The sequence below is a fragment of the Camponotus floridanus genome, unplaced genomic scaffold (genome assembly GCF_003227725.1).
Source record: "Camponotus floridanus strain SB8 unplaced genomic scaffold, Cflo_v7.5 scaffold1, whole genome shotgun sequence".
NCBI classification, from domain to species: Eukaryota; Metazoa; Arthropoda; class Insecta; order Hymenoptera; family Formicidae; genus Camponotus; species Camponotus floridanus.
Genome location: NW_020229214.1, coordinates 4,573,411 through 4,595,885, shown reverse-complemented (window position 1 = coordinate 4,595,885; position 22,475 = coordinate 4,573,411). Strand labels below are relative to the sequence as shown.

Below are 22,475 nucleotides of genomic sequence, written 5' to 3'. Positions count from 1 at the left end.
TAGATTTTAATAGAATGCAAAATGACATTTGAAATTTTAATGAATATTTGATATAAATGTGATTTTATTAATTATATTGATAAGCTATATAGTTCCTAATAAAATGCGAATATAAATATTTTGCAGTAAAATTTTAAAAATTAAACCTAGGATAATAAATACAAAATTAAATACCAAAATATACCTTTTATATTGAAAACATAGTCGATGATTTTTATGTACATATTCAAATGTAATTATAATACAATATGACTTCTGATTGAAATATGTATATTTATATTTAAATATTCGTATTAATATTAATAAGTTGATAGTAATTTTGCCAATTAATATCTGCTTTTATCAATATTTTAGCCGAAGAAAAACTACTGTTATCCTATAATTCGAATTCATTCATTGAATCCTTAACAAATGCGAAAGTCGATTTCATTAAATAGATTTTGAAATATCGACTTCATTCAACTAACTGTTTCAACCATTCACCATTGAATCTACTGTATTGCAATTGTATTATTAACACATATATTGACAATTCAAATAATTTTTTATGTTGCAGCTGGACTCGTCATACTCATCTGACGATCGTCGCAGAATCTCCGGAAGAATTCAAGATTTCGGGGATAAAGAAACGTTATCGTCGTAACGCGAGGGAGAAAGAGGGATAGAGCGAAATAAATTGACAATACGATGGAAACGAGACAAGACCATCGATCGACGATAGAGATCTTCGAGAAAAACGAATCGCGATCGGACGAATTGCCTATCGCGTTGATCCATAGAGCTGGAATCTGTGATCTTTTGGCGAGACAGACAATGGCCTGGTGTCATTACTGGCTGCAAACATTTCCCATAAGAATGACGTTGAACAACGTCGGATTGTTGACGGTGCTCCTGGCGATAGTATCGCCGCGATCCTTAATTTACAGGCTTGTTTATCCGATTTTCAGATTGGTTTTTGGCACCCTCTACCCAGCGTACGCTTCCTACAAGGCGGTGCGCACGAAGAATGTTAAGGAATATGTAAGAGAGAAACTATAAATAATAAATAACTTTCGCGCGAATATGATTTTAACCTTTAATGCTTGTATCTACCAACGTCGTTTGATTTTAATCTTAGCTTAATTCATTCTTTGTCTCCTTCTAACTGTTCCTTTAGAAAGAGACAAAGAATGAGTTAAGCTAAGATTAAAGTTAAGCGGCGTTGATAGAAATGGCCATAAATCAAACATCCTCTGCATGAGCTTAATTAAATAGATATAATAAAAGTAGATTTTGAAATTCTCGCTATATTCTTATCTCTTTGAAATAATGATATGAAAATAATAATTTGATTAAAATTAATATACTGCGGAGATATAAAAATAAAATATGTAAAAAATATATTATATAATCTTCATGAGCTGTTATTACTTAAGTAACTCTGACGTCACAAATATTTTATATATTTATTTTATTAGTAATCTGTCTAGAAGAAATATGCAAAATAAAATTTGATTTAAAAATTTAATTTTATCTAAAGTAAATTAATTTTTCTATTCTTAAAGTAAATTAATTTTTCTATTCTTTGTGGATAACGATTAATATAAATTATATGGATTTGTATTTTTATTCTTTATTTTTTATCACTTTTATTCAATTTGTAATATTTTATTTAATGTAAAATAAGATAAATCAAGAATTACTTTGCTGTTTTTTGCAATAATCCATGTTCTGAAATCTTTCTGGTTTCAGGTCAAATGGATGATGTACTGGATCGTATTCGCACTATTCACGTGCGCGGAAACATTTACCGATGTCTTCTTTAGTTTTTGGTGAGACTTTCATTACTATTATATATTTATCATATTATTTTTATAAATAATGTATTTTACAATTTAGCCAAATAATTATTCATGTAATATTTTTATATTCGATTTATATTTTATACTATGATTTAAAACTATTATTATGGGCATTATTATATATTAGTCTAACGATAAGTATGATAATGGAAATATTTATAAGAAATGAATCATTTTTTCTTTAAATATATGAGATATCATACATTTATTAAATATTTCCGATGTTTGTAAACTTCATTGAAATCAATTATCAAAATTGTCTTCGTTACATTTTTTTTTAATTCGTTTACTTATCAATATAATACATTAATCCATTTTCCTGTTCATAGAGTTTAAACTTTACATTATATATTTATGATATTTTTAATTATTTTATGGTGAATTTTTTTATATGACAAAGTTTGATAATAATTAATTAATTACAATGTCACATATAATGTCAACAATACAAATTTTATTTCGAATATGGAGAATAAGGCTTTGCGAAGTATATCTAAAAAAGGAAACAGTATAAACATTTTTCATCAAATTTCATTTCTCTAAAATATCAATTTTAACTCAATGTTAATATTTGTGGATCATCGTTTGCTCTTGATTTATATATCGAACTTGACTCAGAAGACTCTAATATATCGAGAGTGTGTAATTCAAAAATGATCTCAAGTTAACCATCAATTCCTTAAAGAGTACCGAAAGGGCATGAAAATTGAAACACGCTTTAGGAAATAGCAACGCGTTGATTTGATAGCGACCGTGTGTACGTAGCATAATACAGCGGATATTGAGATGAATCTTGGAGTCGTGGCGCGAGGGCAAGCAAGGGGCCAATAAACCAGCTGCGAACCGCGCGGTCTGAAAGCCGCGCTCTCATCACGAGGAATTCCGAAAGTCTAATTTCGGATGAGATAGATATTGGCTTACATGCACTTCTGAGGATTCTGCCCGCGCGCCTTTTCCTTCCCGTTCTCTTGCTTCTCTTTGTCCTACTCTCCCATTCTGTCTCCCCTCCTTATCGTTGGAGAGCATCTCGTGCCAGATCTCCCTTCATACTCGAATTACCACCAAAAAGGAAACGAGTGCATATTCGCATATTTCCAGCATCAAAATGCCTGATACTCTCTTGATATTTACGCTTTTCTCCAAGCCGCCCTCACTTTCACATTCGTGATGAATTTTTCGCAGTGCGAATTGAATCAAATAGATTACAAGCATGTAACAATACGTTGTATGTACGAGATAGATCAGCTATTTTTTAATTATCATTATTACATAAAAATGTTTGTTTGAAAATCCTTATAAAAGCGTCGCTGTCAAACTAATGGTTTTAATATCTGTGTTTTTTTTACTAATTTAATAAATTTTGAATTTTTTCATTATATAAATGGATGTTTTATAATATTTTGTACATACAAATATTATTATAATTATATAGTTTACAATATTAATATATTGGAAGAGATATATAAATAGATAGATGATCGAATAAGAGAAAGAGAAAAAAGTTGCATGAGCGCATCGGCGCTGCGACACTTTACACTTCTCGACGTCTGTTACGTAGGTTCCCATTTTACTATGAGATTAAAATCATCTTGGTACTGTGGCTGCTGAGCCCGGCGACTAAGGGCTCCAGTATCCTTTACCGACGCTTCGTGCATCCCGCGCTAATCCGTCGTGAAGCCGAGATCGACGAAGCCATAGCACGCGCGACTGAGCAGGGTTATACGGCAGTGTTGCATCTTGGTACCAAGGGCGTCAACTATGCCACCACGGTCCTCATGCAGACCGCCATCAAGGTAAGATCCCACGTTGATCATCGGAAAAAATGTATCGTACAGGGTGTTTAGAAATTATCATTATTCCTTCATCTGAAGATTCCTTCATTAATTTCATATTGATTTTGAAAAATTGGATAGAAGATAAAATGATAATTTAAGACACTCTTAGATATAAATGTAAGAACAGCTGGCAGCTTTTGAAGAGTCTCATTTTGAAAAAATTTATTCCATTTAACATTTCAATTATCTCTCATATAAAGAGAATAGAAAAGTTATAAAATTTATATATAAGAGTTCTATTTTGGGAAAAAAGGCTGCCAGAGAGTATACAGGAATGTTTTATCTTGTTGGATTTCGTACTTTAACCAGCCTCTCGCTTTCATTGATCATGCATAAAATTATATCGACCTATCCCTGATTACCCACTAATGATTTTACGTGTTTTTGATTTTTTCTGTTTTCGTTCTCTGTCCCGTCCGCGTTCCCGCACGTCGCCGCATCGCCGCCTTACTGCCTAATCAAAAATCGAACAAAAAAAAATAAACAAACCGATCATCGCCATTCGCAAAACAATGCACGACAAAACATCGAGCACCTAACCACCGTCCAATCAACGTCTTAACTGCTGTCATTGCTTGTCAAATCTGAATCGCCGCCGATAAAATTCTGACCACTGACCTGTAACAACAATAATAATCATCAACACGAATACGCCGATTATTGCTGATCGATCAAAATGCAAAAATTAAACAAAATGCGATATCGGCGTCACATGACAGAATCTCCCGATCGTATTCCCGAACACGACGAGTGCACTCCCCGACCGCCAATCAGACCCGGCGATTTCTAGCTTAGCCAACCCCAGAACGACGCGGTTAAACAACCAGCAGATGGACGGGCCGGATTGTCCGGACGGCAACGTGATCTACAATCAACATGCTAAGTCCGATAATCTCGTGATGGGCGATACAGATGCATTGTCCATCGACTGGCAGCATCGCGATTCGACGGACGACGACGAAGACATGATGCAGGAACTACCGACGACAGACACGGATCACGAGCTACCGAATGAAGAGCCAGTACCGTTTAAAATGCCTGAAAAGGAAGCTCCGCGGAAGACGCGGAAGTCGAAAAAGGGACGTGGCAGTACCGAAGCTATTAGGCGCCAGAAGAATCGTGCCTGCAAATCGGCCTCGATGAATTATGACATAAATTTTAGCGACGATGCCGAAATCAATTAATTCGAGGAACGAATGATTCCGTATAGAGATGGTGGAACGAGATTACCGAAATTGGTTGCCAAAAATTTGACCGAAAGCAGACCAATGAATCGATATATTGGGAAGTATCGTCAATTTTATCAAAGATAAGGGATTACAGCTGTTTATATAATTATGAATAAGATAAGAATGAGTAAAAATGAATAAGAGATTTAATTATACGAAAGTTAGTGCTTTTGAGGAGCGATGACAGAATTTTCTGCACATTGTGCATTCATCTTGATATTTTTTTTCATGCAATTTATTACAAGTTTTTCTTTTACATATTTTTTTATGCGCGAGTTCACGAAGCGGAATTTTCTGTTCGCGAATTCATGAGAAATTTTCATTAAATAGTACGAATAAATAATATCGTACGAATAAATATATTATCTTTCTATTAAATAAAAATCTCTCCGTAAATATACAAATTGTATTATGTGTGATTGTTTAATCGTGGACAATATATATTAGCCATAAAAAATTAATACTGATAAGATAAGGGACATAAGAAACGTAGACTTTATATAATTTCGTATTCTTTATTTTAAAGATGTAAGAACTTTACAACCCCTTACATGTCCTTACAATGAATATAATATATATGAACAATTTCTAATTGTATACACATTTCTTTTCGATAAAAATAAGACTTGTTAGTTATGTCCTTGTATGCCTTATTTTATGCGTACATTATTTGTATTTTTCCACGTAAACTTTATTCGATTCCAGAAATCATAAGAATTGTGTATCCGATCGTCTTATATATAACTGGAATGTAAGGTAATCTTAAAGTCACAATGCTATTTTAATATTTTTATATTGCGCACATCATATTGACGTTAATAATAATGTCAGTTATTAAGGTGACGACCTTCAATACAGGCTTAAGAGTTACTATTTAAAGAGAGATCGAATCATATTAGAGAAGTTCAAGAAAAAAAAATATTAACTAAAAATTTTATATAATAAATACATCATATAAGAATTAAAGTCATATATAGAATTAAATAATATATTAAATAATGTATTATTAATATAATGTAGTAATTAATACATTATATAGAATACATTACAAGAATCAATTACATATTTTTTCATATCATTGTCATTTTATTATTTGCAATGTAGACTGTAGGCACATAACAAATAAATATAATAAAGCCATTAGGACAATTAACAAGCACTCGAGAGAGATTGCATCGACATTAATTAATACTTACTTTAATTAGATAAAATTTTTCTAACTTTCTCTTTAATATATATAATAGGATTATTATTTATCAAAAAGACAACAATTCTCTAATTTAGATTATTTCGATCTACACTGTTGACACAACCGAGACTTAAACATACGTCTCATACTCTTATGAATTATGCTACATATTTGATATATCAGACGTCTTGAAAGATATATTTTAGAAACTCAGAAAAAGAAATTGTTAGTCTGAAATTAAGAATCGAATAACGTACAACGAAATGGGCGAATTATGCGCTATGGCAGAGTCATCATTGTTATCATTGTCATCGATAGATATTGTGTTATTTGTGTGTTTGTGTATTTGTATTCGCGTTTCATGTACAAAATTATCGATGAACATGAATTTGCGTTAGATTGCACGTGTCTGATACACGCGCGATATACGCGCACGTGGGAAAAATACAGCAATAAAGTTTATGCGTTGTCAACAAATGGATGATGGACGTATCCTGTTGCTTCGGATAAACTAGTCCAATAAAAATGTCCGTCACTGTTTGGTATAACTTATTTATAGAAACGCATAGACTAAAAAAACACGTGTAATTTTTTGCAATTTTATAAAAGTTAAATTACTTTTATACTTATTATATATTATACATATATTATATAGTAATTGTTTGTCTCGTAAAACAACTACAATTATGACAATTACAATGAAACACTTGAACGTGTATCTCAGTTGTTGTGAGTTGATAGAATCGAAGAGCGTACAAAAACGGTTTAGTCTTTGTCTTTGCGACAACAAAGATAATTTCTGAACGTGCAAACCTCCAGTGCCTTCTTATTGCTGTGGTTTTTTCTACGCGCGAGCTCTTGTAGCGTCGAGAGCTGTCTTAGCGAGTAAGATTTTTGTACCCGATCCCAAAGATTTCGATTATTATGAGTTGTTTTTTTCAAATAAAAGCATTATTTGAGAGAGTCTTCGATTCTCTTCGTTTCTGTTATACATCTCGTCGTAGTAACCGCGTCCTCTATCCTTTACTTGCCTACTGTATTTCGAACGGAGAGATTTAATTACAAGCATTTAATTCTCTTTTGCCAGGCGCATTTTTTCAAAAATATAAATTTACGTTAATAGAAACTAATGCCGCTTATACGCGTTATATAGATATTACTCACGCATAAAATGCACCCATTATACCGTCTACAGTCGTGTGCTTTTAGACAACGCATGTCTAACAAAAAGATAGATACAAGTAAATACAAGTGTCTCGATATGGAAAAAAGCAAGAAATCGCTTTCGGATTGTCGAAATTCGGCGTAAAGGGAGTTTGCCTTCTTCATGACCGGTGACGGCAGATAACACATTAACATTCTTTTGGTTGGTAAGATTTTTATTTTGTTTTCTTCATTTACTCAATCAAAATATTTTGATGACGATTCTTTTTTGTCGCAGTAGGTAGGTAACATGCTGGCCGCATCATTTCTATGAAACGATAAATATTTCACGAGCGATTTCTTTTTCCAGGGTGGCGGCGGACTGGTGCAGCAATTGCGAAAAAGTTACAGCCTCAGTGATCTAACCGGCGAAAAGGAGGACGAAAATAGGAACACATCCGATGCGCATGACGAGACAGACATGGAAGGTAACCGACTTCTAGTATCATGTAATTAAATGAAAACATAACATTTAAAAAAATATAACGATTATATTTAATGAACGCAAAAATGTTCAAACATGTGTTTTTTCTTTTTCATATTTTAGCGCTTATTTATGTTTATTTAAAACTCACAGTCTAGATCAGATTCGCATTTCTTAATTTCAGAATAATATCTTGTTTCGATTTAATTTGATTAATAAAATTAAATCGAAACAAAATATCCTAAAAAAACTCTAAATCATATTATTTACAAACAAAAAATAATTTCTTTTGTAGTAGAACCTCGTCGAAGAGAGCATGCCGGTAGAAGAGGCTATAGTCCTCGTAGAACCCAGTCCAGCAGCAACGCGTCTCGAGTAGACTTGTATTTTTCCGAAGTAGATGTCGACGTCCGACAACCAAGGCCTAGGGAACCCATAGCTAGTTTAACGTGTGTAACATATTTCATATGAAATTTTCACATTATTATTTACATAAATATCGATAATAACTAATTTTTCCTACGCTCATAGAAATATAAGGTCTTCGGACGACATATCTAGCGGTTATAGTAGCGGTGAGGCATTGCAGTCTCAGCGCATTACTTCTCAGGTTGACGCCTTAGTAAGAACGTCGAGCGTCGGTGCGAGAACGCGCGTAAAGCCTCGTTCTACCACGAAGAAGACGCCAGAAGTAAGCCGATAAAGTATATCGTAGAATATAATAATAATAATGGTATCATTGTCCCGATCATTGCAAAAAAGAAATCACGGATCATTCTCCGATATGCACACTCGTCGACTCAGTTAATGATACGTACTTTTTTTGTGGTCTTTGAAGGACAAGGGCAAGGATTTCAACCGCATCGAACTTCCATCTCCTGAAAATATCTCCCTTCCGTCGTCCCTGAATGCCCTCACTCCCGAACAAGCTGTCGAACTTCTGCTATTGTTTTCTCAGATTAAGAAATTGAAAGATTGCTCGATCACTGAATCTACCGCGACTCATATCGATGAATCCGCGAATGAAAATCTATCTGCGAACGAAAATCAATCCGCCAACGAAAATCAATCCATGAACGAAAATCAATCCATAAACGAAAATCAATCCATGAACGAAAATCAATCCGCGAATGAAAATCAATCTGCAAACGAAAATCAATCTGCGAGCGAAAATCAATCCGCAATAAAAATAGAAGACAGCGAATCGTCATCGACAGAGTCGAGTGAATTTGTAGACACAGATTCGACTCAAATAGACTTACAAACGGTGCAAACTATAGAAATTGAGAATATCTCGATGGAAAAGCTATCGATTCCGGCAATAGAAAACACAGATAAAATAAATGTCGATAATTCGATTAACGAACTTGATTTTCAGCAAAATGAGTCTCAAATGCAAATTGAATATATCGATGAAAATTCAAAAGAAGATCAGATAGATTCTTCCCAAAATCCCGATATCAATGCTGATATTGAACAAACAACTAACGAAATATGTCAACAAAAGTTTAATGAGTTAAAGGAATTGTTAAACGACGCACATAAAATTGCGACAAGCATCGTATCTTCCCAAGAAAAGTTGAATACACTCGATAAAGGTAAGGAACATGATGTTTCAGAAATAAAAATTGATGATTCTCTAAATAGGAATAACGATACCATGATCCAGCGTTCTGTGACACCGATTTCAAGTTGCAATTTTGACGGCGATAATCGCGCAGGGAAATACCATAAAAAACCCGCTCCGAAAACTCCATTAGATATTGCAGCAACAACAAATAATGAAAACATTGACGAAAACATTGACGAATCTCAAAATGCTTTGAAGGCTACTTTAATTATTAAAACTGGAATGTTAAGAACTGTTCCAAATGCGGACGCTACGAAAGAGATTTTTTTGCCCACGGATTTGAAAAAGAAAAAGAAAAAATCTAACAGATTACGCGCTAAAGAGAGTTTTTCCAAATTATTAACGATCCCAAAGAACATCTTTCACAATGCTTTTCATAAGGACCAAAGCGAAACTTCTTCCAAAGAGGACGATTCCAGCTCTACATTCTCCGAGACCAGCGAATCAGCATCGAGATCGGGTAGTATTGGGTCTCAGGTGTATGTGGACGCATCCGCGAAATTATCAACTTCGAAACAGGAAATAGATATGGAAGAGATTTCACTAAAAGAAGAGCATAATGATATTAAAAGTTTTTATAAAGACGTCAATTCTTTTGCCGATAAATCAGATACTTTTATTATACCATTGAATGAAACAGATCTCAATGAAATTAAAAATAATAAGATTCGAGACGATACAAGAAATATGGAAAACTTTGAAAATTGTGAAAAGAATCTTGAAAGTAAATCCAATTTTGAGATTCGTGAGATGGCACAGCCGTTGCCTCACAACAGCAAAACAGAGATAATTACTGATATTAATTAAATTCATTTCATAGAAAGTATTTAATCACTACATGTATTTGTTTTTGCAAATATTCTTAAGATATAAGAAAAAAAGCTTGTTCCTTCTGCTATCCTATTTTCCCATATTTCATAGATATTTTATCCTAATTCGGGAAATCCGGGCAGAAGAATTGGACTGATCCGTTAAGATCGTATGGACTAGTTTCTGAGTGTCTCTTGTTAATCCATAATTAACTCCATTTTCATTAATCATAACACGTAACAGTAGCCTTGCATGATGTATTAATTTCTGGAATTCTAATACAATTATATGTATATATAATCTATGCATTATATATATATATATATATATATATATATATATATAATATTAATGCAATTAATACAATTAACTCTCTTCCGAATCACAAATAAATAATTTATTTAGTTTATTCGTTTTTATTTGATTGATCAGAAATCTCCAACTCTTAAAATTTAAATTACCTCATGATTAACTTAATATAACTGATGAGATGCTTATCAAACTAAATTTCAATCTAAACTTTTAAACTTCTGTTTAAAAGATGTGTTTAAATGATGTGCTCCTTTTTTTGGACCAATTACTGCTCAATTTCTATCAAAAAAAATCAAAATAATGGCAAAAGAAATTGACAATATGCCAATGTTGAATTTCATAATAAAAGTAATAAGACACAATATTTTCATGTATTTCAGATTACGAGTTTCGCTACTTTGCCTCGCAGTAAGAAGACCAGTAAGAAAAAGGTGGCATGAAACTTATCTGCTGCTGACCGTATTAAGGAATAAGACTAAGTCTCTTTTCTAATAGAAGCTAATTCTCTTCATCGGCGTGCGAATCTAATTTTGCACGGAGCCATGTTTAACGGGCACATGCTATTGGTCAGCAGCCACTATCGATTAGCCGAAACACGTGATGTATACAATTAAGTGTCTCTAGCACCGATACTTTTTAATTTTTAATACTTTTTAACTTTTTAATCATTGATTTATATTTTATCGATCGCGCGCATTAATATTTATTATTCGAAGAGAAACTCATTCTTTTCTCAAAGTTATTTGCAAGGAGCTCGCTAGATATATGCAAGACACAAACAGAAATTCTATCTTATCATATTTTCCCAGGAAACATACATATATAAATAATATTTGTATTGATCATATGTTACACCGTTGCTCACAGTCATCCGAAATGTTGTACACATTAATATCCTGGATAATTTCCCATATGTATCTCTCTCTGGAGAGTCTAGCTTTTATATACTAACGTTTGGTAGTGCTGTTATAGTAAGGGGGACTTGATACATATTGCACGCAGTATATCTGCTTTAATAATAAGCTTTGATTATACGTAACGAAATTTTTGCCATACCTGCGGTGTAGCCGAATGACATAGAAAAGTTCTCGTTACCCAAACGGAGAATCAATGAAATGTTGATTCTTCGGCGTCACGTACAATAAAAGAAACTCTACATCCTGCGAAACTATGTAGAATGACTTTGATATTGCAAACGCTATTGTAACTCGAACAAACTTCTAGGGTCTAGTCAATAGAAAAATCTGAGTAGGAACTGAGGCCATACTGAAATAGTGCCACGCGATTACTCCTCCCTTCTCCCTCCCCCTCCCCTCGTATTCTCCTTTTCGTTATCAAATAATAATGTTTGATGGACTGTGTCTAATTATGATTGCGTATACAAAGTATATCGTATGAGTATAATTGAATAGCTACTCTATCCTTTACGGAATCTGAAGTTCGAGAAATCGCACGAGTTTCTTAAAAACTCTAGATAATTATGCGATCCTGCTTAAGGACCAACATTTGTCTATTAAATTGTGACAAATTGTAAGAATATTGTTAACATTTCGTGAAATCGTTTTCAATTTTTGCACATTTCGATGATTCAAGGATAGGATACGTACACTTTGATAACGAGTATTTTATGACGCTGGTTATATTCTTAATTTCACTTTTATGCGTTCATAGTTTAAGATATATCTAAATTTGTGTGTGCAATTTACAGCTTATTTAAGTATTTATTCTAGTATCCTTTTTGGATTATAATTGCGTTTTTCGTATCGATATTCTTTTACAGCGAACGATTTTCGTTCGCTCATGAGACTTACGCACAAGTGCTATTGATGACTATTTTAAATTAACTGTATGTATTAACAAATTCATATATATATAGTTTATTGCATTGTAATTTAATGTTCATTGCATATCTTAGGAGAAATTAACATATTATGTAATTAATGTAAAAATTAGGAAAAAGAAAGAAAACGTAAGAGGCGCAGCGTTAATTTATTAGTTAAAAGCTCGATAAGAGCAAAATATTTGATTTGTTACTCGATTGACGGTTGTTGATTTTGCGTATATATATATATGTTGTACGCGAGATTCGCAAACAATCAATCGAGAAAGAAAAATGTAGCAAATGCTCATAACTCGTTTCATGGAGTATAAATAAATCATGTAAATGCAATCTACGAAAAAGAATGTAGAATAATATATCATTATATAATACAAATCTATATACAGAATAGATATTTTTATGAAATTCAGATATTTGCTTGAAATTGAAATACATTATACGCATTTGCTGCATTTTGTCTGCATCTTTGAACACGACTCATTGGAAAACGTTAATACGTATTCATCTCGAACTTTATATATGCGAGCATATGTGATAAGAAAGTGAGTGTGAGAGAAAATGCTCAATTATGAATCTTTATCGGTATTAAAAAAAACGGTCAGTTTCCTAGATCTTATAGATATATACACATATATCTCTTGTTCTTTATAAGTATTTACGCCTCCGGCGCATAAATTGTGTGTCCTGAGCTCTATTGTGGTGCTGCGATCTTTGTAATTTGTTTTACAGTTATGTATATATATCTCGATAGTATGAAAAAAAAACAAAATTGAGGATATGTTCAAAACAAAGTTACTCTCCGCGCGTTTTTAGAGTTTCCCGAAAAATTATCGAAAATGCTGAGTGAGATCGATTAACGGTTATTCAATTCAGACACGTAGCATAGAAAATAAATGACATTAAAGTACGATATTTGGTGAATACTCGCACTCCTAATTAAAAAATACTTATATGTTATTTATATGCATTATTTAAGAATTTATTTTTACCTAATATGTTTTAAAAAATGATAAGTTTTTCTTTTTCCAATCTTAAGTATAAAAGTATATCAAATGAAGAGACAAGAGATAGGAAAGCTTATATTTGCGTATATTAAAAAATACTATACATATTATCTTTTTACATCATAATATAACTGCAAATAATTCCATCATAGCTGTATAAGAAATATTTTTGCCGGAAATACATTGAGAACGGATTCTGACATTGCGATGTTATATCTCATTAGAGATGAGAAACTATATCAACCGGAAGAAGTAATGTTACGCATTTGTCTGACTGCAGCCACGACACGAGCATTGCATCCAGAGCTGCCATTCTGATAATCCTCCGGAGATAATCTTAACAATAAGGACATGTGTTGAAGATTTTCCGATAAGCACAAACCGAGCTCCTCCAATACGTTGCCGAGATAATCTAATAACATGTATAATTTAACCGTTTATTCTTCTTTATTATTTTGTTGAAAATTGTAAAATTAAAAGTAGAACGAAAAACTTACCGATATCAGTTGCGAGCTGTTTGCAAGCAACAGAGTTCAATTGACAAATACCCAAGGTCTGATCCTGGAACATTTGGCATGTTCCCCGAGCAACGATGTCCAAGAGTATACCGGTAAAACCAGATTCGGTCAATCCTTGAGCATATTGCGGGTCGGCTGCCTTCAACGCTTGCGTTAGACTCGGATTGTCTCTCAACAAAAACGGTTCCAAATGCTGCGGTAACGTCATTAAATATTGTCCGACCTGCGTGATGTATTCTTGAGGTGCGAAACTGTAATCTGGCAGATCTGAACTTAGATTAGACATTTTGTTGGCATCCAACGACCAGGCTGGAGCTTTTTGTACTAATAACAGTTGAGAGAATATTGGAGCAAAGATAACTTCGTACGTCGTGTGATGTAAATCAGAGCAGAGTTTCTGGATAGATTTTATAATTGAATCGAGAATTGTCTTGTCTTCTGCAAAACAAAATTTAATTATTTGTACTTGTGTGTGTTTCATCTCATAATACCATATCGCGTTATGTGACATTTACACACCTCTTTGGAAAGATGTAACGAGATTTTCTAAATCGGCGCATCCTGCTGAAGTTAAAAGTAATTTTTTATATTGACAGAAAACACTATCGTTTGTACTCTGCAATTTGTTATTAGCTTCTGTAATGTCAATCACGAGCGACTTCTCGAATTGTTGTACTTGTTGCAAGAGATCGCCTGTAACGAGATTGAAATGACTGTCTTACAATGTCACATGAAGCATTGATTGATGATAATCACCTATAGTTTGCATCAAAGTAAGACACATTTGGAATAAGCTCCAGTCTTCATGTTTCACCTTCTTTCGTTCGAGTTGTCTCAGCCCTTGTTGATATTTCTCGAGATATTTATTAAAATAAATCTACAAGAAAAGAGAGCGATAACGAAATCTCTTCAACGTAAAAAATGATTTACTATAATTGCATACATATGCACCGAAATCTTTAGTATGCACATACGTTTAATGATTGCAGTAAACCCGGATATCCACAACCTTCTGTAAAGAGCTTACAGCGTTTATTGGCTTCATTGGCATATCCTATAATCCGTGAAATACTAAGAGAAAGGGAATTAATGATATCACTTAAATCGTCATGCGAACGATCCAAGAATTGGAGCTGTTGTTCTAGCTGTGCAGTTTCAAGCGTTTTGTACTTTGCGACGTAAGGGATATACGGCGCATATATAGCTTGCGCTAGCGACAGTAATTTTTCATTCTGCAATTTCCCGCGAAACGATGTTTCGATAGCGCCACTCAGATTTACAGCAAAATGTCTCGTCATTTGTTTTAATTCAAGTAATAAGGGCAACTGCACCGCGTTAGAATGTTGTTTCAAAACTGCCTCTATACATTCTGGAATACCGGGATCGAGACTCTTCAAAAGATCAGCATAAACCTCGATGAGAATATCTATCGAAGTATTGGGAAATACTTGGTGGCACCATTTCACCTTGCAAATACATGATATAAAAAACATTTGCAAAGTAGCAATCATAATATTTCAATGACAAAAAGATTTTGTATATGTACCTGTTCATGCCAAGAAGATAACAACTTATCATAGTACGTATGCAGCCAATAGGTAACATTCTCATCTTGTGCTAACTCGATAGTACGTCTCCATTCTTGCCCTAAAGAGACTTTTAAGCAATTGTGATAATATTTAAGGAGCTGAGGCAGACGTTCCATCTTGCTAAAAATGTCCACGTAAGTTTTGGATTGCTCTAAACATAATATGACATTGATCAGATTTATCTTGTAAATAGTTTAAAATCTAGATTTTTAAAAGCCTTACCTAAATTGGCAGCGGTAAAGGCTTGGACTAATCGTGGACTGGCTATCGCCTCGAGACGATTTTTCAAGCCTTCCAATTGCAGCTTTTTATCTTCATAATCGACTACATTCGCGAGCATAACTAAAGATTTTTGCATGCTGAACAATTTGTTTGATATAGCTTCAATATCACCAGATTCAAAGACCTATTTCAGCAGATAGAAAATTACATAATTAAATTTGATATGTATCATAGCGCTATGAAGAAACGATTTGTGAAATTTTCATATACCTCTTCCATATCGTTTGCTAATACAGTCCAATTGTCAGCCTCGTGTAATCCTTGTTTAGCAGTTTGTAACTCTGTTTTTATCCTATCAATCTTCTCCAGCATTGCCATGGAAGAGGCTGTATCTTTCTCAACCTATTTTTTTGGTCATGTATTTATTATAATATATAAAATGCAAATAGTCTAAAATAAATTTGATATACCTTGGCAATCTCTTGTTTGACAGCAACCATTTTCTCTCGTAATGCTAATGTTTCTTGCTGCAGGAGTTGAGTGTCTCTTAAAATTCTCGGTAAGCTGGACAGAACTGATTGACTAGTCTCTTCTAAGGCACCATTAACTTGTTGTACGTACAATTGCAACTTCATCACCAATGATGAGACAAAAGCCTATAAGATCAATCATAGTGAAAAGTTTCAATGGACATGTATCTCGTATACATAACAGAATTAAAATACAAAGTAAGATTGATGAATTTTTAACTATTATATCAATGGTGTGAACAGTTGTAACGGCCATTTTACTTTATTAATATAAATTACTATGAATTATATTTATAATATATATGACATTGAAATTTATACAGCAATAAATTACCATCCAAACGTGTGCAAAGGAAAATCACAATATTTGCACAATAATTTATTTACTTAAAATATGTATGAATAAAAAACGTATGTAAAATGCATATGTATGACGCGAGATTGACAGAACTCTTATTGTCCGACGATAATGTCTGGGCGTAATTTTGAGCACGAGACCGCGCGAGCTTGCAAAATATTATTCTCTGGTTGCTTTTAGCTGAAAAACCAATGTAAAAAGGGATTGTATTGTGGAAGCCGGGCCACAGTGTCATTGACCGCCGCCGCGCGCGGTGGAAGCCGTCAGTTTGGCGGCCGACGGGCGTCGCAATGACAGGCGCGACTTGAATCCGAGAAAGCGCGTCGCGAAGACGGGGACCCGCGGGGGATGGCGGCCCGCGCGACTCACGTCCTTGTTCTCCTGCGCCTCAGCGGACTTGAAGGTCCGATTGATCCATTCCTTCACGTCGAAGCTGTCCTCGGAGAACGCGGAGACGTCCTGAAAGGTGAATTTTGAGGTTAGAAACGCTCGACTACGCCGTCACCCGTCCCGTCCCGGCCTCCCTCGCGACGTTTTCCCCGACATTCGCGAATCGCGAGCGGTTCGGGATCCCTAGCATCGTATTCCGCGTGAAACGTATCGATCGCGACCATAAGCTCGTACGTCACGGCGAGTCGGGAGAGAGCAGACGAAAAGGAAAAAAAAAAGGAACACCTGCATCAACGCCGCTCCGTCGTCGCGCCCGCTTACCATGGCAAGGAGAGAGAGACGAGGACCGAGAGAGAATCGCGTTATATCCCGGCCAGTATTCCGACGTTGGCACCTCACCGCCGACGGACGTCGCGCGGATTTGGACGAGACGATCCTGGAACACCGGCCTCCCGCACCGCGCCAAGGTCAGTCTTTATTTCCCACTCGGTCGCTCGCGTCGTTATCGTCGGCCGCTACCCGTCACTCGCCACTGCCGTCGTCGTCGTCGTCGTCGCCTTGATATCGCGTCGAGTGGCGCACGGTACCGAGGAGTCCGTTTGGCCGTTGTGGTCGTCCTTTCGCGTTAGACGACCGTCGGCTCCGCGATATTCGCCGTTAATAATTCCGCCGTGCGTGCGTGCGTGCGTGCGTGCGTGCGTGCGTGTGCGCCGCGTCGCTCGAGAGCGAGGAAAGGGAGAGAGGCAATAAATTCTCGCGACGGATCGATCGCGCAGTGCATCGTGCCACGACGGCAAAGGACGACGATGAAGAAGACTGGAGGAGAACGAGGAGGCTGATCGCCTCCAGCGGGGCTTTCTAGGTTAGCGCGTCCGGCTTTTTGACGTCCGATCAGGGGAACGGCGGCGTCCGTTCTATCGTGCGTGGTGCGTCGGGAAAATGCGTCGAGCAGTCTCGATAGTAAGCGAGAGAGAGAGAGAGAGAGAGAAAGAACGAGCGCGAGAGAGATAGGGTGCGTAAACGAGGAGTGAGAGATGTGTATGTTTTGCGAGAGATGAAAAGAGAGAGAGAGAGTGAGTGAGTGAGAAAAAGGGAGTAAACGCGACGAAGACGACAAAGCGAGCGACATCCCTCTTAGCAGCAATTGTGATAAAGATTGTGTCTCGGATTCCAGACGCTCGTGCCATTTGCTCGTCGAGAAGGGCTTTCCTTGGATGTCGCCGTCACCGCCACCACCACTACCACCACCACCACCATCATCGCCACCACCACAATCACTACCCTCCTTCGTTTCCACCTCCCTCCTCGGACGATCGTGAGTCCCGCGTTCCCGACTGGAGCGAGGCACGTTAACTCGTTTATTCCGCGGCCAGGCTGCTTCCTACTCCGTAGGTGGTGCGTAACGAGGCGGCGAAAAAAAAAAGAACGAAAAGACCGGGGATAGAGAGAGAACAAGTGAGTGAGAGGAAAGGAAGGAAGAGAAAGAGAGACATAAAAAAAGGGGTATGGGAAACGGCGCGTTATCGGCCGTTTCCGGGCCCTTTGTCGATCGCCACGCCTTCGAAACTGCGTTTGCGCCACGCTATTTGCGCAACAGTTGGAAGTTGGAATTTTGCCTCCCCGAAAATCACCCCCGCACGCGGCCCAAGTAAGGAAGGGAGAGGAATTACGCTGCCTTTTCATCGTCGTGGACGAATATATCCAGGAGAGCGACTCGTTGGCTGGCTGGCTGGCGGGCAAGCAGGCACCCATCCACCCTCCCCCGCCTCTTCGTTTACAAGAGGGCCGACCATCGTCGACATCCGTCCGTGAATCGTGCGCACACATGGCCAATTGTCGTACGTTACATACACTTATACGTGATGTACCCGAGGCTGCGTTCTTCCTTTGCGGCTAAGCGAGGCATCCATCGTTATCGGGCAAACAGGTGTGGGAAATTAATTCAATCGTCGATATTTTTGTCAAGTTAAACATTTATAATTATAACATCTCTCACGTTAATCTTATTTGTATATACAGATTGTAAAAGTCGATTCTCATCGAGTCTCTCAATTATGACCGAAATAGCTCAAGACTCCTAACGAAACTCGATGAAAAAGCTCGTAGTCGGAAGGAAGCACGCGATTTCCGGGCCTTCTCGTATATCGCGTCAGATACATACATGTATAATTGCTTCGCGAACTAAATTTAACAGCTGATCCGATCAATTAACAGAGATCGAACGAAGGCGTAGTTGCGTGACACGATGCTCGCTCGTTGCTTGGATCTTTCGCGGCGTAGTAAAGTTTCGTCGTAGTCGAGTTTTTATTTTCCATTTTGCAATTTATCGATAAATTAAAATTCAATCGTGAAATGTCCCACGTTGGAGCATCGTGCCTTACGCAACGCGCTGCTTCACGCTACGCACTTTGAGATGCATCCGACGCATTCATGCTGAGATCCCATTTTACGCATTGTTAAACGACGCCTTTTGCAAAATTATGCGAGTTCTCTTATCGAAGAACGATTTGGCCTATCATTATGCATCAATATACCGATTGCACACTTGGCGACAAAATTGTAAGATTTTTTTTTCCAACCTGCTCCAATCTGGCATCGTAGATTGATGATCGGCTTGCTATCCTGATCTCTATTCGACGAACGCGCTTGTATCGGCGTCGTCGACATGGATCGATACGCGAATGATAGATAGTAAGAAGTCATGGAAAAAAATCGCCAGCAAGAATGGCAGCCCTTTCTCCTCCTATCCTGTTACACGAGACTGCGATACGATGCAATGATATTCAATGGGCATTCTTGCGTATGTCCCTTGATTATCGCACATATATCCAGTGAATATCTTCAAGTCCTGTTTATCTAGACTTCTGAATATTCGCTAATATCGCGTACGAGGACAGATTCGATTCATTTTATTCTTGTCGCTTGAATATATGTGTATGCAATTTATGAAAAATTTATCAGTATTGTATATTATTTTTCAGGAACATAAATTTGCGATAAAGCGATGAATAATGACGGTCATATGTTATCGAGTATTCAGAAATTCGCAGATGTCGGTGCAAGAGTATGCACTGGATATCGTGCCGGCTCGGCAGCGCCGATCGACAAACACTCATTTTCCTTCGTCCGTCGGGTTGTGAGAGACCCGGCAATTCCGCCGCTTCTTCGCCGTCGCGCCATTCGACAATCCGATCGAAGCGCCAGCAATTTTTCCAGAGCGGCGGAATCGCGGAGTCGCCACCCCGATTGCTGTTCTCCGCTGAGCCCCGCGCGCGGCCATGTAGCGCACAACACACTCGGGGCCTGTCGAGAGAAGGGCAGAAGGAGTGAAGCATCAGCAGCGGCCTTGAGGCTGAGTAGCAGCCAATCCCAAGCCCCCGCACGCTAAAGGAGGTGGCGCGGGATTGGCTGAACGTTCTCCACGATACCAACCGCGACTTCCCGAACTTGGCTTCCGGTTGGGACCAACAGGCCGATTCCCCGGCAGGGGCCCCTGGTGAGTTCAGCGTGCAGGTAACGCCGATTATTCTCTATTTCTTCTTCTTCTTCTTCTTCTTCTTCTTCTTCTTCTACTACTACTACTTGTACTTGTTTTTCGCTTCTCTCGCAAGCACTGTTCTCCCAGCACTCCGTTCGAGCAGCAGCGACAGCATTCGAGAATTGCAAGTAGGTGTGCGATTTTCCGGCGAAAATCGGGATCTCCAGAGTCGACGATCGAAAACCGACATAACTTCGGTGAGTTCAATCTTCGATGCGACAGATACGGGTAATCGAGCCTGGCGCTCATCAACCATCGACCATCGCGTTTCAGTCGTCACGAATATCACGGTCGGTTTCACAGACCAGTTATTTTAATCCAATCGATTCTTCGTCTTCTGCGGAGGGAAACGAAGAATCGGCGAGATTAAACGGCGAAAGACAAACTGGTCGCTAGCGAGATGGATCCACGAGGGATTATTTTCGCGCGTCTGCAGCATCGAAAAATTAAACTCCCCGAAATCGTATCGGTCTCGGTCCTTCGAGATTACGCCATACACGTACGCGAGTGCGATAACTGATAACATCTCCTTCGATATTCCGCAAATATCGAGCGAAATGTCCTCGCACGATCGACGGTGGTTGGCTCGCGACGTTGCGCATCGCAAGTCGACTCGGGGCATCGAAATCACGGTATAATCTCGAGTTCAATTTTCGATACTACCAATGCGAAAAAATATTTTCGCGCACGCTCGGCATCGAAATATGTCATCTCGACGAAATTATATTCCGGTTCCGTGAAAAAGAATACAATTGACAAGTCCATTAATCGCGGCATTTAATAACGAATAACGAGATTCCGAATGCAACTCGACGGTAGCTGTGCAGCACAGGAAATCGATCTCTTGTTCTCTCCCCCGTCTATTTTTCTTTTTCCTTTTTTTTTTTTATATCGTCGAAATGCCACTCGACTTGGCGACTTAATGTACACTCGGCTCTATGTATTGCGGCACAGGAAATCGATCTCTTGTCGGCCCTTTTTTTTCTCCTTTTCCCGTACGCGGAGAAACATGCAGCGTTGCCGATTGCAGGGTGATTTTCGTTGCGATAATTATGAACTGCTGATTCGCTGTTATCATTTTCCCTTTTACAACACACACGCACACATACACACTGGCACATAGTCCGGTCTTCGACCTATAGTGTCGGCCCCCGATTTTTTTCTCTTTTTTTTTTGAGGCTGTGCTGTGTCACATTCTGCGGCTGCGATACGTTACATTTGGTCCAGCCGATACACACACATGTATATGTTTCTTTCTCTCACTCCGGTTTCCCCAGCGCACATGAAACCAACGCTTCGGCTATTTTACTGTCCAGCTTGGTTAATTTTATCAAATAAAAAAAATAGACCCTCAGACAATTACTCATATATACTCAGGGGCGAGTACTTGTGGTTAGGGTGCTGTATTGTATGATACATATTTATTATACATATATATATGCAATAATTACCGTTATATATATATATAAACATGCTCCAAACTGTGCACGTACACTTTCATTATCGGCACTCCCTTGCGGAATGAAAGCCTCCTTAGAATATACGCTCTTTGCTAAGTAGTGCCGTATCTTTAATCATATCGACCTGAGTTTACGATCCAAGAGTGTGAGCGCGATAACTCAGCCCTGTTGCGTTTGTACTAACTATCGATCGTAAGACGAAATCCTTGCGATTTTCAACTCGACTTGAAAGCAGGAATCCGATGTATCTTGTCGAGTTAATTTTTTATGGGTATGCGAAAATACGCCGTTTCTGTCGCCATCGAATAAGCATCGAGATTGATTTTCACGCTTCTACAATATTATAAATCAAAGCTAATCAATTATTGGTTTTGTATCGTTATATTTATAAGCAGCTTTTATCCGAGAGTTTGAGAGAAAATCGAACCTCATTGAAGATAAAAAAAGAAGCATTTGTCAGAAATCACGCGATTCTCCGTTTAATCCCGTGAAACTTCCAGAAGGTAATCATTGGATCTTGATCTAATACTCTTTACAAGGTAAACGTTTTGGG

General features: G+C 37.4%; 3 protein-coding genes across 15 annotated transcripts in view; 2 read left to right on the top strand and 1 right to left on the bottom strand.

Annotated features, from left to right (window-relative positions):
* LOC105256481 (TNF receptor-associated factor family protein DDB_G0272098) overlaps positions 1-13,223 on the top strand; it is a 32,953-nt gene extending 19,730 nt beyond the window's left edge. For 5 of the 7 annotated variants that reach the window (XM_011266413.3, XM_011266411.3, XM_011266412.3 and 2 more), the window contains 8 exons: positions 557-1,020; positions 1,732-1,811; positions 3,400-3,634; positions 7,608-7,725; positions 8,017-8,170; positions 8,253-8,412; positions 8,560-10,330; positions 10,854-13,223. In XM_011266413.3, coding sequence (XP_011264715.1) covers positions 688-1,020; positions 1,732-1,811; positions 3,400-3,634; positions 7,608-7,725; positions 8,017-8,170; positions 8,253-8,412; positions 8,560-10,158 — 2,679 coding nt within the window. In that variant the 5' untranslated portion in view covers positions 557-687 and the 3' untranslated portion in view covers positions 10,159-10,330; positions 10,854-13,223. The remainder of the gene's footprint in view (positions 1-556; positions 1,021-1,731; positions 1,812-3,399; positions 3,635-7,607; positions 7,726-8,016; positions 8,171-8,252; positions 8,413-8,559; positions 10,331-10,853) is intronic. The other 2 variants (XM_020029142.2, XM_011266415.3) reach the window with 2 other exon arrangements.
* Positions 13,224-13,368: 145 nt separating this feature from the next.
* On the bottom strand, positions 13,369-17,437 carry LOC105256479 (conserved oligomeric Golgi complex subunit 7). The gene is made up of 11 exons (XM_011266399.3): positions 17,246-17,437; positions 16,904-16,993; positions 16,117-16,302; positions 15,917-16,048; positions 15,647-15,830; positions 15,382-15,575; positions 14,810-15,301; positions 14,592-14,712; positions 14,355-14,528; positions 13,815-14,273; positions 13,369-13,729 (listed from the first exon to the last, which is right to left on the bottom strand). The coding sequence occupies exons 1-11, from the start codon at positions 17,246-17,248 to the stop codon at positions 13,557-13,559; spliced, it is 2,208 nt and encodes a 735-aa protein (XP_011264701.2). The 5' UTR covers positions 17,249-17,437; the 3' UTR covers positions 13,369-13,556.
* Positions 16,812-22,475, top strand: part of LOC105256480 (zinc finger and BTB domain-containing protein 20) — a 100,178-nt gene continuing 94,514 nt past the window's right edge. For 3 of the 7 annotated variants that reach the window (XM_025406942.1, XM_025406953.1, XM_025406967.1), the window contains exons 1-3: positions 17,697-17,884; positions 18,099-18,851; positions 20,141-20,420. The gene's annotated coding sequence lies outside the window, so the exon portion shown is untranslated. Of the gene's footprint in view, positions 17,001-17,203; positions 17,392-17,636; positions 17,885-18,098; positions 18,852-20,140; positions 20,421-22,475 lie in introns of those variants that run through there. The other 4 variants (XM_025406954.1, XM_025406945.1, XM_025406949.1 and 1 more) reach the window with 4 other exon arrangements.

Bases quoted from the DNA above. Each gene is read 5' to 3' on its own strand.
- LOC105256479 (XM_011266399.3), bottom strand. The intron at 15,302-15,381 runs GTACATATACAA...TGTATTTGCAAG, and splicing joins TATCTTCTTGGCATGAACAG to GTGAAATGGTGCCACCAAGT. The intron at 14,529-14,591 runs GTGATTATCATC...ATCTCGTTACAG, and splicing joins TACTTTGATGCAAACTATAG to GCGATCTCTTGCAACAAGTA.